Source organism: Bombina bombina, chromosome 3, assembly GCF_027579735.1.
Source record: "Bombina bombina isolate aBomBom1 chromosome 3, aBomBom1.pri, whole genome shotgun sequence".
NCBI classification, from domain to species: domain Eukaryota; kingdom Metazoa; phylum Chordata; class Amphibia; order Anura; family Bombinatoridae; genus Bombina; species Bombina bombina.
Window position 1 is genome coordinate 38,924,841 of NC_069501.1, and position 19,362 is coordinate 38,944,202.

The 19,362-nt window shown below is 37.9% G+C and overlaps 1 protein-coding gene across 1 annotated transcript in view; it reads left to right on the forward strand.

The window, feature by feature from the left end:
* LOC128652831 (uncharacterized) overlaps positions 1–13,773 on the forward strand; it is a 303,688-nt gene extending 289,915 nt beyond the window's left edge. The window contains exons 4-5 of the mRNA XM_053705795.1: positions 1,902–2,008; positions 12,390–13,773. Of these exons, the coding sequence (XP_053561770.1) occupies positions 1,902–2,008; positions 12,390–12,455 (173 nt within the window). The 3' untranslated portion in view covers positions 12,456–13,773. The remainder of the gene's footprint in view (positions 1–1,901; positions 2,009–12,389) is intronic.
* The last annotated feature ends 5,589 nt before the right edge of the window (positions 13,774–19,362 follow it).

A 19,362-nucleotide genomic window follows, 5' to 3' on the forward strand; every position in this document is an offset into this window, starting at 1 on the left:
TATATAGTTACATGGTGAGTAGTAACCTGATACTGTAGTTGTACCCAGCAGTTTAATGTACCCCTAAGGGCTGCTAACAGTGGGTCTACATTAAGGGGCCGATTTATCAAGCCCCGTATGCATCACTACGCATCTGTTTCTGAGCAGAAACAGGAGTTAAGAAGCAGCGGTCTTAAGAACGCTGCTCCTTAACTCGTCCGCCCCCTCTGAGGCGGCGAACAGCAATCAGCCCGATCGGATACGAACAGGATGATTGACACCCCCTGCTAGCAGCCATTTGAATGTGCAGGGGGCGGACTCTTGTGCAATGATAAATGCCGGCGGCGGTTTCCCTGATTTGGTCATTGACACTTTAATCCAAGCTAGAAAGCTAGTGACTGGGATAATCTACCACAAGGTTTGTTGTGAGAGTAAAGGTTTTTGCTGGAGTTCTTTTAGAATTCCTAAAATTCTGCAGATCCATCAAGACAGTTTAGACAAAGACTTATATGCTAGTTCTCCGGAGGGTCAAATTTCTGCCCTATCAGTTTTGTATCATAAAAAGATGGCTTCAGGCCTTTGTTCAATGTATTTGCAGAATATACATTCCTATTGCAGCACTGACAAACACACATTTTGGGCTATGTTCTAAAACTATTATCTAAAGGGATATTATATATCCATGAAAGTGCAAGGAAATGTTGTTCCTCTAGGGCTGTAGGGACCCCATTAGTGCTTAGACTGTTACGTCTGAGAGGGTAAACGGGGCAGAGAGAGATTGCATAGGAAAAGTGAAAGTGGAGAAGAAGGTAGGGTTAAAGGGACACTGAACCCAAATTTTTCTTTTGTAATTCAGAAAGAGCATGTAATTTTAAGCAACTTTCTAATTTACTCCTATTATCAATTTTTCTTCATTCTCTTGCTATCATTATTTGAAAAAGAAGGCATCTAAGCTTTTTTTTTGGTTTCAGTACTCTGGACAGCACTTTTTTATTGGTGGATGAATTTATCCACCAATCAGCAAGGACAACCCAGGTTGTTAACCAAAAATGGGCTGGCATCTAAACTTACATTCTTGCATTTCAAATAAAGATACCAAGAGAATGAAGAAAATTTGATAATAGGAGTAAATTAGAAAGTTGCTTAAAATTTCATGCTCAATCTGAATCACGAAATAAATTTTTTGGGTACAGTGTCCCTTTAAGAGAGAATGGAGAGAGAGAAAAAAAAAGAGTAAAGAGATATGATCAAGGGAAAGAGAGTGTAAAGAGATGATGTGGCCTGAGAGAGGAGAGGGTAAATAGAGAGGTTAAAGAGAGGAGGGAGTCAAGAAAGAAAGTTAAGAGCAAGAAGGGAGAGACAGTAATTATTAAAAAAAAAAAATCTCCAGGTCTGCTATGACCAACCATGACTGTCAGCACTCTCTGATGTTGCTAACTGCTATGTACTTATTTTTGTTAATTTATTACTTTTTGTAGCATTATTTAATTTGTTAAGGTATTTAATAAAAACAATATTACAAAATGTTTCACAATGGCTAAACATATGCAAAGAGGGAGTGAAGTAGTGGGTAGGATTAGAAGTGGCTAGTAACATTTTTTCCTGGCTAGTAGTTTAGGAAATTTTGAGCCCTGGTTTAATACCACGTGTGTTGGCTCGTGGACTTTATCAGGTAAGTATAAACATTTTATTTCCAACAATTCTTCTTAAAACGTGAACATATGGATATATGGATAATTTCCCTGAAGGTCTAGAAACTCGTATCTTAAAGATATAAAACAATATACAGGCATAATATGTAGGTTACATGAAAGCTTTGTTAGATGCCTCCAGTGGTTTGTTAGATTTTTCACAACATAAAATACAAATTGGAATTGCATTGCAGAATCTTCTCTTTTACAGATTTTTTTATTCACTTACAGATAATACTCCAACTGGCGTCATTTCATACTTTTACCGTAACAGAACAAAAGGTTTTATCCCGTGTGGAGCTGCTCTGTTTGTATTTACGTGCTGTGTTCTCTATCTGGTGCGTATTTCTGTTATTTTGTTCCATTCACGCTGCATTAGGTTGAAATGTCTGTGACCCGCCCCTTTTCTGGCTGATTAACAGAGCTGATTAAGGCCACATTAAACTCACAATCAAATCCCATATAACATATATAATTAAAGGGATACTAAACCCATTGTTTCATGATTCAGATAGAGCAGACAATTTTTAAACAACTTTCTAATTTACTCTTGGGGGCATATGTATCAATGTGTGAGCAGACATGATACGAAGTAGCGTATCATGTCTGCTGCACAAGGCTACGCAACGATAAATGCAGAATTGCGGCAGTGCAATGGCACCCCTGCAGATTCACAGCCAATCGGCCACTAGCAGGGGGTGTCAATCAACCCGATCGTATTTGATTTCTGTCCGCCGACTCAGAGCAGGCGGACAAGTTATGGAGCAGCGGTCGTTAGACCGCTGCTTCATAACTTTTGTTTCCGGCTCGCCGGAAACAAGGGGCCTCAAGCTCTATGCGGAGCTTGATAAATATGCCCCCTATTATCAATATTTCTTTGTTCTCCTGATATCTTTATTTGAAGAAGAAGGAATTTAAGCTGAGGAGCTAGCCCATTTTAGGTTCAGCACCCTGGATAGCACTTACATTTAGCCACCAATCAGCAAGCACTACCCAGGTGCTGAATCAAAGGCGGGCCTGCTCGTAAGCTTACATTACTGCTTTTTCAAATAAAGATAGCAAGAGAATGAAGAAAAATTGATAATAGGAGTAAATTAGAAAGTTGCTTAAAATTGCATGCTCTATCTGAATCATGAAAGTAAAAAAAGTTGGGTTCAGTATCCCTTTAAGTACAGTAAAAAATGTACAATGCTTTTGAACCATTTTGTCTGATTTCCTTATTTTCCTCAGAATATTGTGTATTTTCCATTTCCTCTTAACCAAGAGAGTTGTATGCTCCTTACACTGCTGTAAAACTTATTTTACATAATGTTACAACTGTAGGCAGTAATAGAATGTGAGAATATTTTCCCCAAAGTTTTGTGTAGTAGTTATTTCAAAAGTCGCATTATTGTGAGCTCTGTGTGAAGTAGCGTTAAAGCCCTGTATTTTGTGTCCTCCATTAGCAGAGGGTACAGGAATTAAAAGAGGGGTGTGGTATCCCACTACAGAAGGGAATAATTCTAGACATCCTTTACTATGCTCACATATACTAATTTATGTACGAGGAGATGTCTATTAGCTATGCAGATGGCAGTAACTTATGGTAATCTCATTGTTACATATCAGTTTATTTTGTTTTCTTGTTATTCCTTATTAAAGAGCGTACTCGGGTAGCCTCAGGAGCACGCATGTGCTCTAATTACAACATGGCAGGTTTGTTTGTAACAATATTTTTTACAATGTTATACATTGTTTAACTCTGCAGTGCAAGTGTTTGCAACACATAAATTTGCCCAGGACGTGTGCATACTCATGACGCTATCTAAGTATGCTCTCCAACAGGATGCCAAGAGAATAATGTAAATTTGTAAATAGAAGTAAATTAGAAAGTTTGTTAATTTTAAGTTACCCTTCACCCTATAGGAGTTTAATGGATTAACCCCCAAAACAAATTTTGCCAAAAGAATGTTAAAGCAAAAAAAAATAAACAATCAAACCAGTCTGTCAGTATGTGCTAGTAAAGTGATGTTAGGTGCCATAAGTAAGCACTGCTGAGAGCTACAAATATTAAACAGCAAATGCAAATGGTCTTCCCTGGAGATTTGTTTCCATAAACCACTTACATAAGATGAAATGGAAAATGTATTCTAAACCTGCTAATTCTCAACATTCTGGGGCCGAATTATTATTGTGCGGACGGACATAATCCGATATTACTGATCATGTCTGCCGCATAATGATAAATGCCGACAGCATACGCTGCTTTTATCATTGCATTTATCTCTCTGCATTTATCATTGCACCAGCAGTTCTGGTGAACTGCTGGTGTAATACCACCCCCTGCAGTTTCGCTAGCAGGGGGTGTCAATTAACCCGATCGTATTTGAATGGGTTGATTTCCGGCAATGTCTGTCCGCAGCCTCAGAGCAGGCGGACAGGTTATGGAGCAGCGGTCTTTAGACCACTGCTTCATAACTTGTGTCTCTGGCGAGCCTGAAGGTTTTGCCAGAAACACGGGGCACCAAGCTCTATATGGAGCTTGATAATTATGCCCCTCTGTCTCATCTATTTTACCATTTTAAAATAAAATGTTTTGATTAACATAAAAATACTTAAAAATCTCACTAATGTTCAAAATCTCATATAGGAACCATCTATGTACACTACATTATTTAATTTGTTTAGGTAAAGTGGTTAGTTGGATTGGCTAGACTCCTGTTACTATAAATACTGTATATCAGTGCCAAAAATACCCAGAACAGCATTTACGTTCTCAGATCACAAAACACATAAATACATTAAAAAGTACAGTTACACTCATTATAAAACTAATAAAAATTATTTTTTTAAAAATGGCACAAAAAAGTTATAAGTATATGTACGTATTTTAATAAAGTGTCATACTATGTACTGTAAATATTTCACATTCCAATGTTCTGCACATAGCAGAATATGTTCTATGTATTTATAAATAGATATTCCTAATACACTCACCGGCCACTTTATTAGGTACACCTTGCTAGTACTGGGTTAGACCCCCTTCACAACTGCCTTAATTCTACGTGGCATAGATTCAACAAGGTGTTGGAAACACTCAGACACTTTGGTCCATATTAACATAATAGCATCACACAGTTGCTGACGATTTATCGGCTGGACATCCATGATGCAAGTCTCCCGTTTCACCACATCCCAAAGGTGCTCTATTGGATTGGGATCTGGTGACTGTGGAGGCCATTGGAGTACAGTGAACTCATTGTCATGTTCAAGAACCAGTTTGAGATGATTTGAGCTTTGTGACATTGTGCATTATCCAGCTGGAAGTAGCCATCAGAAGATGGGTACACTGAAGTAATAAAGGGATGGACATGTTCAGAAACAATACTCAGGTATGCCGTAGCATTTAAACAATGCTCAATTGGTACTAAGGGGCCCAAAGTGTGCCAAAACATTTTCCCCACACCATTACACCACCACACCAGCCTGAATACTGATAAAGGGCATGATGGATCCATGCTTTCATGTTGTTTACGCCAAATTCTGACCCTACCTTCTGAATGTCCCAGCTGAAATCGAGACTCACCAGACCAGGCAATGTTTTTCCAATCTTCTATTTCTAATTTTGATGAGCCTGTGCGAATTGTAGCCTCAGTTTCCTGTTCTTAGCTTACAGGAGTGGCACTCGGTGTGGTCTTCTGCTGCTGAAGCCCTTCTGCTTCAAGGTTCGACGTGTTGTGTGTTCAGAGATGGTATTCTGCATACCTTGCTTGTAACGAGTGGTTATTTGAGTTACTGTTGCTTTTCTATCATCTCAAACCAGTCTGCCCATTCTCCTCTGTCCTCTGACATCAACAAGGCATTGTCATTCACACAACTGCCGCTCACTGAATTTTTTCTCTTTTTCGGACTATTCTCTGTAAACCCTAGAGATGGTTGTGCGTGAAAATCCCAGTAGATCAACAATTTTTTAAATACTCAGACCAGCCCGTCTGGCATCAACAACCATGCCACGTTCAAAGTCCCTTAAATCCCCTTTCTTTCATGTAATTAACAAGAGTCCATGAGCTAGTGACGTATGGGATATACATTCCTACCAGGAGGGGCAAAGTTTCCCAAACCTTAAAATGCCTATAAATACACCCCTCACCACACCCACAAATCAGTTTTACAAACTTTGCCTCCAAGGGAGGTGGTGAAGTAAGTTTGTGCTAGATTCTACGTTGATATGCGCTCCGCAGCAAGTTGGAGCCCGGTTTTCCTCTCAGCGTGCAGTGAATGTCAGAGGGATGTGAGGAGAGTATTGCCTATTGAATGCAGTGATCTCCTTCTACGGGGTCTATTTCATAAGGTTCTCTGTTATCGGTCGTAGAGATTCATCTCTTACCTCCCTTTTCAGATCGACGATATACTCTTATATTTACCATTTCCTCTACTGATTTTCGTTTCAGTACTGGTTTGGCTTTCTACAAACATGTAGATGAGTGTCCTGGGGTAAGTAAGTCTTATTTTCTGTGACACTCTAAGCTATGGTTGGGCACTTTATTTATAAAGTTCTAAATATATGTATTCAAACATTTATTTGCCTTGACTCAGAATGTTCAACTTTCCTTATTTCCAGACAGTCAGTTTCATATTTGGGATTATGCTTTAATTATCATATTTTTCTTACCTCAAAAATTTGACTTTTTCCCTGTGGGCTGTTAGGCTCGCGGGGGCTGAAAATGCTTCATTTTATTGCGTCATTCTTGGCGCGGACTTTTTTGGCGCAAAAATTCATTTCGTTTCCGGCGTCATACGTGTCGCCGGAAGTTGCGTCATTTTTTTGACGTTATTTTGCGCCAAAAATGTCGGCGTTCCGGATGTGGCGTCATTTTTGGCGCCAAAAGCATTTAGGCGCCAAATAATGTGGGCGTCTTATTTGGCGCCAAAAAATATGGGCGTCGTTTTTGTCTCCACATTATTTCAGTCTCATTTTTCATTTGCTTCTGGTTGCTAGAAGCTTGATGTTTGGCATTTTTTTCCCATTCCTGAAACTGTCTTATAAGGAATTTGATCTATTTTGCTTTATATGTTGTTTTTTCTCTTACATATTGCAAGATGTCTCACGTTGCATCTGAGCCAGAAGATACTACAGGAAAACCTCTGCCTGCTGGATCTACCAAAGCTAAGTGTATCTGCTGTAAACTTTTGGTAGCTATTCCTCCAGCTGTTGTTTGTATTAAATGTCATAACAAACTTGTTAATGTAGATAATATTTCCTTTAGTGATGTACCATTGCCTGTTGCAGTTCCCTCAACATCTAAGGTGCAGAATGTTCCTGATAACATAAGAGATTTTGTTTCTGAATCCATAAAGAAGGCTTTGTCTGTTATTTCTCCTTCTAGTAAACGTAAAAAGTCTTTTAAATCTTCTCTCTCTACAGATGAATTTTTAAATGAACACCATCATTCTGATTCTTTGGACTCTTCTGGTTCAGAGGATTCTGTCTCAGAGATTGATGCTGATAAATCTTCATATTTATTTAAGATGGAATTTATTCGCTCTTTACTTAAAGAAGTACTAATTGCTTTAGAAATAGAGGATTCTAGTCCTCTTGATACTAATTCTATACGTTTGGATAAGGTTTTTAAAGCTCCTGCGGTTATTCCAGAAGTCTTTCCTGTTCCTAATGCTATTTCTGCAGTAATTGCTAAGGAATGGGATAGATTGGGTAATTCATTTACTCCTTCTAAACGTTTTAAGCAATTATATCCTGTTCCGCCTGACAGATTAGAATTTTGGGACAAAATCCCTAAAGTTGATGGGGCTATTTCTACCCTTGCTAAACGTACTACCATTCCTACATCAGATGGTACCTCGTTTAAGGATCCTTTAGATAGAAAAATTGAATCTTTTCTAAGAAAAGCTTATCTATGTTCAGGTAATCTTCTTAGACCTGCTATATCATTGGCTGATGTTGCTGCAGCTTCAACTTTTTGGTTGGAAACTCTAGCGCAACAAGTAACAAATCGTGATTCTCATGATATTATTATTCTTCTCCAGCATGCTAATAATTTCATCTGTGATGCCATTTTTTATTAGAGTTGATGTTAGATTTATGTCTCTGGCTATCTTAGCCAGAAGAGCTTTATGGCTTAAGACTTGGAATGCTGATATGGCTTCTAAATCAACTCTACTTTCCATTTCTTTCCAGGGAAACAAATTATTTGGTTCTCAGTTGGATTCTATTATTTCAACTGTTACTGGTGGGAAAGGAACTTTTTTACCACAGGATAAAAAGTCTAAAGGTAAAAACAGGGCTAACAATCGTTTTCGTTCCTTTCGTTTCAACAAAGAACAAAAGCCTGATCCTTCGTCCTCAGGAGCAGTTTCAGTTTGGAAACCATCTCCAGTCTGGAATAAATCCAAGCCTGCTAGAAAGGCAAAGCCTGCTTCTAAGTTCACATGAAGGTACGGCCCTCATTCCAGTTCAGCTGGTAGGGGGCAGGTTACGTTTTTTCAAAGAAATTTGGATCAGTTCTGTTCACAATCTTTGGATTCAGAACATTGTTTCAGAAGGGTACAGAATTGGTTTCAAGATGAGACCTCCTGCAAAGAGATTTTTTCTTTCCCATGTCCCAGTAAATCCAGTGAAAGCTCAAGCATTTCTGAATTGTGTTTCAGATCTAGAGTTGGCTGGAGTAATTATGCCAGTTCCAGTTCCGGAACAGGGGATGGGGTTTTATTCAAATCTCTTCATTGTACCAAAGAAGGAGAATTCCTTCAGACCAGTTCTGGATCTAAAATTATTGAATCGTTATGTAAGGATACCAACGTTCAAGATGGTAACTGTAAGGACTATATTGCCTTTTGTTCAGCAAGGGAATTATATGTCCACAATAGATTTACAGGATGCATATCTGCATATTCCGATTCATCCAGATCATTATCAGTTCCTGAGATTCTCTTTTCTAGACAAGCATTACCAATTTGTGGCTCTACCGTTTGGCCTTGCTACAGCTCCAAGAATTTTCACAAAGATTCTCGGTGCCCTTCTGTCTGTAATCAGAGAACAGGGTATTGTGGTATTTCCTTATTTGGACGATATCTTGGTACTTGCTCCGTCTTTACATTTAGCAGAGTCTCATACGAATCGACTTGTGTTGTTTCTTCAAGATCATGGTTGGAGGATCAATTTACCAAAAAGTTCTTTGATTCCTCAAACAAGGGTAACCTTTCTGGGTTTCCAGATAGATTCAGTGTCCATGACTTTGTCTTTAACAGACAAGAGACGTCTAAAATTGATTACAGCCTGTCGAAACCTTCAGTCTCAATCATTCCCTTCGGTAGCCTTATGCATGGAAATTCTAGGTCTTATGACTGCTGCATCGGACGCGATCCCCTTTGCTCGTTTTCACATGCGACCTCTTCAGCTCTGTATGCTGAACCAATGGTGCAGGGATTACACGAAGATATATCAATTAATATCTTTAAAACCGATTGTTCGGCACTCTCTAACGTGGTGGACAGATCACCATCGTTTAATTCAGGGGGCTTCTTTTGTTCTTCCGACCTGGACTGTAATTTCAACAGATGCAAGTCTCACAGGTTGGGGAGCTGTGTGGGGATCTCTGACGGCACAAGGAGTTTGGGAATCTCAGGAGGTGAGATTACCGATCAATATCTTGGAACTCCGTGCAGTTTTCAGAGCTCTTCAGTTTTGGCCTCTTCTGAAGAGAGAATCGTTCATTTGTTTTCAGACAGACAATGTCACAACTGTGGCATACATCAATCATCAAGGAGGGACTCACAGTCCTCTGGCTATGAAAGAAGTATCTCGAATTTTGGTTTGGGCGGAATCCAGCTCCTGTCTAATCTCTGCGGTTCATATCCCAGGTATAGACAATTGGGAAGCGGATTATCTCAGTCGCCAAACGTTGCATCCGGGCGAATGGTCTCTTCACCCAGAGGTATTTCTTCAGATTGTTCAAATGTGGGGGCTCCCAGAGATAGATCTGATGGCCTCTCATCTAAACAAGAAACTTCCCAGGTATCTGTCCAGATCCCGGGATCCTCAGGCGGAGGCAGTGGATGCATTATCACTTCCTTGGAAGTATCATCCTGCCTATATCTTTCCGCCTCTAGTTCTTCTTCCAAGAGTAATCTCCAAGATTCTGAGGGAATGCTCGTTTGTTCTGCTAATAGCTCCGGCATGGCCTCACAGGTTTTGGTATGCGGATCTTGTCCGGATGGCATCTTGCCAACCATGGACTCTTCCGTTAAGACCAGACCTTCTGTCTCAAGGTCCTTTTTTCCATCCGGATCTGAAATCCTTAAATTTAAAGGTATGGAGATTGAACGCTTGATTCTTGGTCATAGAGGTTTCTCTGACTCCGTGATTAATACTATGTTACAGGCTCGTAAATCTGTATCTCGAGAGATATATTATAGAGTCTGGAAGACTTATATTTCTTGGTGTCTTTCTCATCATTTTTCTTGGCATTCTTTTAGAATACCGAGAATTTTACAGTTTCTTCAGGATGGTTTAGATAAGGGTTTGTCCGCGAGTTCTTTGAAAGGACAAATCTCCGCTCTTTCTGTTCTTTTTCACAGAAAGATTGCTATTCTTCCTGATATTCATTGTTTTGTACAAGCTTTGGTTCGTATAAAACCTGTCATTAAGTCAATTTCTCCTCCATGGAGTTTGAATTTGGTTTTGGGAGCTCTTCAAGCTCCTCCGTTTGAACCTATGCATTCATTGGACATTAAATTACTTTCTTGGAAAGTTTTGTTCCTTTTGGCCATCTCTTCTGCTAGAAGAGTTTCTGAATTATCTGCTCTTTCGTGTGAGTCTCCTTTTCTGATTTTTCATCAGGATAAGGCGGTGTTGCGAACTTCTTTTGAATTTTTACCTAAAGTTGTGAATTCCAACAACATTAGTAGAGAAATTGTGGTTCCTTCATTATGTCCTAATCCTAAGAATTCTAAGGAGAAATCATTGCATTCTTTGGATGTTGTTAGAGCTTTGAAATATTATGTTGAAGCTACGAAATCTTTCCGTAAGACTTCTAGTCTATTTGTTATCTTTTCCGGTTCTAGGAAAGGCCAGAAAGCTTCTGCCATTTCTTTGGCATCTTGGTTGAAATCTTTAATTCATCTTGCCTATGTTGAGTCGGGTAAAATTCCGCCTCAAAGAATTACAGCTCATTCTACTAGGTCAGTTTCTACTTCCTGGGCGTTTAGGAATGAAGCTTCGGTTGACCAGATCTGCAAAGCAGCAACTTGGTCCTCTTTGCATACTTTTACTAAATTCTACCATTTTGATGTATTTTCTTCTTCTGAAGCAGTTTTTGGTAGAAAAGTTCTTCAGGCAGCGGTTTCAGTTTGAATCTTCTGCTTATGTTTTTTGTTAAACTTTATTTTGGGTGTGGATTATTTTCAGCAGGAATTGGCTGTCTTTATTTTATCCCTCCCTCTCTAGTGACTCTTGTGTGGAAAGATCCACATCTTGGGTAGTCATTATCCCATACGTCACTAGCTCATGGACTCTTGTTAATTACATGAAAGAAAACATAATTTATGTAAGAACTTACCTGATAAATTCATTTCTTTCATATTAACAAGAGTCCATGAGGCCCACCCTTTTTTGTGGTGGTTATGATTTTTTTGTATAAAGCACAATTATTCCAATTCCTTATTTTATATGCTTCGCACTTTTTTTCTTATCACCCCACTTCTTGGCTATTCGTTAAACTGATTTGTGGGTGTGGTGAGGGGTGTATTTATAGGCATTTTAAGGTTTGGGAAACTTTGCCCCTCCTGGTAGGAATGTATATCCCATACGTCACTAGCTCATGGACTCTTGTTAATATGAAAGAAATGAATTTATCAGGTAAGTTCTTACATAAATTATGTTTTCTTCCTCATTCTGATGCTCGGTTTGAACTTCAACAAGTCGTCTTCACCACATCTAGATGCCTAAATGCATTGAGTTGCTGCCATGTGATTGGCAATTTGTGTTACCAAGCAATTGAACAGGTGTACGTATCAAAGTGGCCGGTGAGTGTATATCTGTATATATCTATATATAATCATGCATATATTGTACCAAAATACAATTATATATATATATATATATATATATATATATATATATATATATATATATATAAAATATGTATTTATGAATAAATAGAACATCATTTGCTATGTGAAGAACATTGGAATGTCAAATATTCATATTTTCATGTCGGGTTAGCACACTTGAGAATATGCGTTCGGGTTTGCTCATGAGTAGGGTGTTGGTATTTTTTTTGCTCTATTGACTTCTATGGGGGAATACTGTATGTTAACATGTTCACATTATTCTAACTTCAGCTTTTTGCACGCACCAGGTTTGCGCGCAAGTGAAAACTTTTTTTCTTTCAACTTGTAAAACACGCGCTACCCAACGCACGCAAAAAGCTTACTTCCGCTTCACTTGTAATCTGGCCCTAACTGGGGTAATTAAGTCGAAGAGTAAATAACTTGAGTGATGTTGGTCTGGTGTGGTCATACACAGTGGGATGGTAATTAAAATGTGCCAGTTCTGAACCTGATTAAAACAACTAACAAACCTGCGATTAAACCTGTCTCTCACCATAATATTGTCTCTGTATCATAGCTGTCTCTGTATCATAGCTGTCTTGTTGTAAACATTTGTTGTAAACATTTGTTTAACACCAGGTTCTAAGATATGACATTTTTTTCTCCCACCAGGTTACGAACTATAAAAGAGATTCTCCTATGAGTAATCAAAGGATTGATCTGGTTTCCGCCACGTGAAGATGGTGCTATTTCTTATATTTTTATGTGTGAATGAAATAATATGAAGATCCATCTGGAAGTCCTTTAGCTTAAGCAGCTGGCGGATCAGCGTCCTAATGAACATTACTTGTCTGTACTAGCAGTGGGTATCTGATGATCTCACGCTACTGCTTGTTACAGCAGCTCCACTGCAGGTCACAGAGGGTGTATACACAGCACCTTACGTCTAATCTTTGTAGACATTTTATTTTTACTGTTTTTCTTTCTTTTTTCCTTAAACTCTTTCAGTTATTTGTAAGTTATTTTTAAAAAATGTATGTGTAAATGTAGTGTGTCTTCCAGGTACTGCATTGCACAGCACATACACATAGCTGTGCAACAGCCACTAGGGGGCGCCTTCTTTTTTGTTCTTTTGTTGCAGATAGGGATGGGAGAATGTGCTGAACAAATAGTCCTGTGGACATTCGCTTTGGACAATCAAATGTTGATAAGAATAAATATTCATTAAAATTCGTTTTTTGAATGTTACTTTCGTTTTCGAATGTTCATAATTAGATTGAATATCCACATTAAAAATTTCGAATGTAACATTCGATTTAACAAATACTATTCAGAAGTTCATGGGGTAGGGAATTTAGTAAACGGATAATTAATAGATACAAATATATCAATTTTAATGTTTTTATTTCGAATATTGCATTTAAAGAGAGCATTAGAAATACTATTACAAATATATTGATTAGAATTTTTAGACTTTGAATATGCATAATGCGAATCAAATTATTAGAAAAATTCATATCAAATATTACATTTAAAGAAAGCATTAGAAATACTATTGCACTCATCATTCGAAATGAACAAACGAATGTGTTAATATTTGTTTCATTTTTCGAATGTTGCAAATCATTTGCCCATCCCTAGTTGCAGAGTGAATGGAATGTTAAAAATAATAAGAGCAGCCGTAATGCCAAGTTTGCCCTCAGCAATGGTATCTTTAAATAATCTGGGTCTCAGATGTACAAAGACTTTGGTTTATTGTTTTGATTTATAATTGTTTCTCTGATTTGTGCACTGTTTTCACTTATTTTGAGCCCCCTTGATTTCCTAGGTATAGTGACTTTGGAAGTTTCATGCTTAAATTAACACAAAAGCCTTTTTTTTCTTTTGTTGCTTCTAAAATAGATTTTAAAATCTGTTTTATGTTTAAAAAAATAAATAAAATTTATTTAAATGGCACAGACAATGTAACACATAAAAAGATAAAAGAGTAATACTAAAGATGAAACGAATTGTATGAAATCATATATTGTATAGAAATAAAGTGAGACTACTTGTGTGTTTCTTATCCTTATTTCAAACTTAACATAATAACAAAATAACTAATAAGGAAACCTAGAATGTGTACCTGGCTAAGAAAAAAGATAATTATCAAGCCAAAAACTATATTGCAGGATCCTGGTTTGTAGGTGCAGGAGAAAGAAGAATTAAAAAAAGCAAAAAAACACTCCCGCCTTCCCAAAACCCAATTAAGTCCATATATGGGAATTATAATATGTTTTCAATCCGTATCTTTTCTGCCCCCTAGTATTTAGTGTAGCCCCTTGTACAGCATATACGATTGCAATTTCACCCTGTATTGAAGCTGAAAGCATTATTTCATGTTGCACAAATGGTTTGAGAATTTGTATCTGTAGGGCTGGAGAAAGTGTTTTAATGAACCACTACCATTTCTTTAGAAGAGTTGAGTCTACCTTTAGGGGCCGAATTATCAAGGGCCGAATGGCCCTTAATACCCCTGTCTTAAGACCACTGCTCCTTCTGAGGCGGCAGACAGCAATCAGCCTGATCGAATACGAACAGGTTGATTGACACCCCTTCTAGCGGCCGACTGGCCGCGACTCTGCAGGGGGCAGCATTGCAAAAGCAGTTCACCAGAACTGCTTGTGCAATGTTAAATACTGTTGGCATTTAGCAATGTCGGGCAGACATGATTTGATACAGCGAATCATGTCCATACGCCATTTGATAATTCAGCCCCTTAGTGTCCAATCTCATTCAAACAGGTGTTTAAAGGGACAGTCTACACCAGAATTTTTATTGTTTAAAAACATAGACAATCCCTTTATTACCCATTCCCTAGTTTTGCACAACCAACACAGTTATATAGATACACTTTTTACCTCTGTGATTACCTTGTATCTAATCTTCTGCAAACTGCCCCCTTATTTCAGTTCTTTTGACAGACATCCATTTTAGCCAATTAAAGGTGGCTCACCTGAACTCCATGTGCGTGAGCACAGTGTTATCTATATGACACACATGAACTAACACCCTCTAGTGGTGAAAAACTGTCAAAATGCCCTGAGAGAAGAGGCGGCCTTCAAGGGCTTAGAAATTAGCATATGAACCTCCTAGGTTTAGCTTTCAACTAAGAATACCAAGAGAACAAAGCAAAATTGGTGATAATGTAATTTTAAACAATTTTCAAATTTACTTTTCTCTATCTGAATCATGAAAGTTTATTTTAGACTAGACTGTCCCTTTAAATAATTTATGTTTGAATTGCACTATCAATGGTATTTATTTGGATATCCATAAACATAGAATACAATGCCTTGCAATCAGTATGATTAAAGTAAGAATATTATGTAGTTTTTTTAAAATGAGTTTTCCCATTGAAATTTTTTTTTTAGCAGCATCTATCATTCACCTAAATTATACGTTTTGCGGTATGGCTATACCGCTGAAAAATTGACCTTTGCACGCGGAATGGAAGGTTACCCGTATTACAAATTGTGGCGATACAGCAATACCACTATCATTTTAGCCTGTACCGCAACTCTCCATTCCACACTCAAAAAATGGCTTTTGAGTGTGGAATTTTAAGGGCACCCGTATTACAGGTTGTGCAGTCAGGCTATTACGCTAGCGTTACAGCTTATACCGCCACAATCCATTCCGCTATCAAAGACCAGTATTTTGCAAAACAAAAATGTTTCACAATACTCATAACAAAAATGTTACAAAGTACACTAACACCCATAAACTACCTATTAACCCCTAAACCGCCACCCCCGCATCGCAAATACTATAATAAACCTATTTAAAAATACACAGTGCTCCCTGTTAAGCTAATCTAAGATCGAAATATCGCACAAAATGCGTATAGTGAAGCAGCACAATAAAGTCTACAAACTTGATAAAAAGTCACAAAAGCTGTTACTGTGAATGGGCAGTAATGTCTCAAATAAAGAGAAACACAAAGTACCGTCTCGTGTGGTCGATATCACACAAAGTAGCACATACGGCATAAGCCAGCCCGTCAGATAGTTCTCCTTTCTCTCTTGGAGTATAGTAAAGGAGGTTGTACTGGAAGCGAGAAAACCTTTGTACAAAAATGCTGTCATGCTGTCCCTGGAGTAGGGTAAAACGATTCTGGGAGTAATGTCTCAAATAAAGAGAAACACAAAGTACCGTCTCGTGTGGTCGATATCACACAAAGTAGCACATACGGCATAAGCCAGCCCGTCAGATAGTTCTCCTTTCTCTCTTGGAGTATAGTAAAGGAGGTTGTACTGGAAGCGAGAAAACCTTTGTACAAAAATGCTGTCATGCTGTCCCTGGAGTAGGGTAAAACGATTCTGGGAGCAGCTGATGGTTGTAGGAAATTTCCGTCAAGAGGATCCTCAGGTATGTGAAGAAGATGTAAGACTATAAAAAGCATATAAAAACTCTGTCAGTCCTTTAGTCCCAAGGAGCGCCAGGAAAAGGTGATACTATTGAGCAGTCGCGTCCGTGGTGTGCGCTAGACCAGGCGGCCGTCATCATCCGGCACCTTGGATGAAGAATTCGTCTCAGATGAGTGAAGACGACTCAAAGTAGGGAGATCTTCAGGGGGTTAGCGATAGGTTTTTTTAAGGGGCGTTTGGGTGGGTTAGAGTAGGGGTATGTGGGTGGTGGGTTGTAATGTTGGGGGGGTATTGTATTTTATTTTCAGGTAAAAGAGCTGATTACTTTGGGGCAAGGCCCCGCAAAAAGCCCTTTTAAGGGCTGGTAAAAGAGCTGATTACTTTTGTATTTTAGAATAGGGTAGGGAATTTTTTATTTTGGGGGGCTTTTTTATTTTATTAGGGGGCTTAGATTAGGTGTAATTAGTTTAAACTGCTTGTAATTTTTTTTATTTTTTGTAATTTAGTGTTTGTTTTTTTTGTATTATAGAATAGTTTATTTTATTGTATTTTATTTTAGGTAATTGTAGGTAATTTATTTTATTAATTTATTGATAGTGTAGTGTTAGGTTTAATTTAACTTAGGTTAGGATTTATTTTATTGGTAATTTTGTATTTATTTTAACTAGATAGCTATTAAATAGTTATTAACTATTTAATAGATATTGTACCTAGTTAAAATAAATACAAAGTTACCTGTAAAATAAATATAAATCCTAAAATAGCTACAATGTAATTATTCGTTATATTGTAGCTATATTAGGGTTTATTTTATAGGTAAGTATTTAGTTTTAAATAGGAATAATTTAGTTAATTTTAGGAATATTATTTAGTTTAATATAAATTATATTTATGTTAGCGGGGTATTAGGGTTAGGGTTAGAGTTAGGTTTAGGGGTTAATAACTTTATTATTGTAGCGGCGACGGTGCGAGCGGGAGATTAGGGGTTAATAATTGTAGGTAGGTGGCGGCGATGTTAGGGAGGGCAGATTAGGGGTTAATACTATTTATTCTAGGGTTTGCGAGGCGGGAGTGTGGCGGTTTAGGGGTTAATACATTTATTATAGTGGCGGCGAGGTCCGGTCGGCAGATTAGGGGTTAATAAGTGTAGTTAGGTAGCGGCGACGTGGGGGGGGGAAGATTAGGGGTTAATAAATATAATATAGGGGTCGGCGATGTTAGGGGCAGGAGATTAGGGGTTCATAGGGATAATGTAGGTGGCGGCGGTGTCCGGTAGGCAGATTAGGGGTTAAAAAAATTTATTAGAGTGGCGGCGATGTGGGGGGGCCTCGGTTTAGGGGTACATAGGTAGTTTATGGGTGTTAGTGTACTTTAGAGCACAGTAGTTAAGAGCTTTATATTCACGCGTTAGCCCATAAAGCTCTTAACTACTGACTTTTTTTGTTGTTAGGAGTCTTGTCGGTAGAGGGTCTACCGCTCACTTCTCCCAAAACTCAAAATACCGGCGTTAGGCAGATCCCATTGAAAAGATAGGATACGCAAATGGCGTAAGGGGATCTGCGGTAGCCTGGAATCGCGGTAGGGAAGTGAGCTTTAGACCCTTTCCTGCCTGACTCTAAATACCAGCGGGCGGTAAAAAGCAGCGTTAGGACCCCTTAACGCTGCTTTTGATGGCTAACGCAGAACTCTAAATCTAGATGTTTTGATTTCTATTGGTGGGGTTATATAAACGCATGTAGATCAAGGTCTATATTCAGTCCTTTAGGGGTTAGTTCATGAATCCAGAAAGTTTCTCTTTTGGCGTAGGGTCCTCAACCTATTTGAATGTTTGGTGGAATGCCTTCAATGATTTTCACTTTAAGACAATATGGATTTGACCCGTGTTTCATTTTGAAGTGTTGAGATACACTGTGTGTGTCTAATTCTTTAGTGATATTATATTTGTGTTCACTAAATCTCTTGCGCATGGTCCCCTATATAGGTCATGTTATACTTACAGCTTGATAGATACAGTACATAGGTTGAGCTGCATGTGAATCTATTGGTAACTGTGTATTCTCTAGTATTACTGGAATCTTTAAATTTGTCTTGGTGACAGATATGAGTGCACATTCCACAACGTGAAACCACATCTTCAAACTCCTCTTGAAGTACCTAACCAATTTTTAGGATTATTAGAAATGGAAGGTTGTTTAGTAACTGATCTGAGTATTAAGGGAGCCAAAATATTTTTTAGGTCTCTATTCTTTTTATATGTAACAGTGGGTTTGTCGGGTAATGAGCTCCCCAACACGGGGTCTGCTTTAAGTATGCTCCAATGGGAGTTAAGTATTCTTTCAATAGACTTACTCCTCTGACTGAATGTAGTAATGAATAGAGTTAAGTATTTAGAGGGCGCTAAGGGAAGGTAAAGATATCTAAATATGTGACCTTAAATTTGTGTTAAAGAGGATTAACCTTAATTTTACTGGAATTGTTTGTCCGTGTATTTACATAGACTGATACACAGATACAATACCTTAGGAGTTTTAAATAAGTGACTCTAGGATGGTGTGAATATAGATTGGTCTTAATTATACTGGATATATTTATATGCTATATAATAAAATGTACCCCAAGTGGAATAGGCAAAGATTAATAGAAATTTATTTACAAAAAATACTTTAGTATTTAATATACATTCACAGTAACAACATTTGGGATGTCTCCCATGCATATAGGACCACTCCTAAAAAATAACAAATAAAATCATAAAAACAATCTCAAATTACAATAAAATGTTAGAGCAAAAATGAATTCGAACTAATCATAGATCATACAGTATATAAAATCAATGTATAAAACTCTATTAAATAAACAAATCTGGATAAGTGGATTAACTATGTTGGATAGCCAGCAGATAGATAACATATGCCATTAACCAATTACAGAAAAAAAATATTCAGAGGTTTATGAACCGCATACCACCATAGGGGGAAAAAAAAAGTGTGTATTATTGACCCATTTTAGAACTCATCCACTTCTGATTAGATATATCTTTAAGATGTGCTTGTAAAAGTTTGTATTGCAGGAACTAAATAAACTTATGGCGCCACTATTGAGGGCCAAGTAAACAATGTCTCTTATTGCAAGTTTCTTATAACGAGTTTTCAACTTCAGAATGTGGTAGCATACATTACTATTGCAAACATGTAAGTAAACTGTGCCACAGGTAAGTGACACTTTGGCCTCTATTT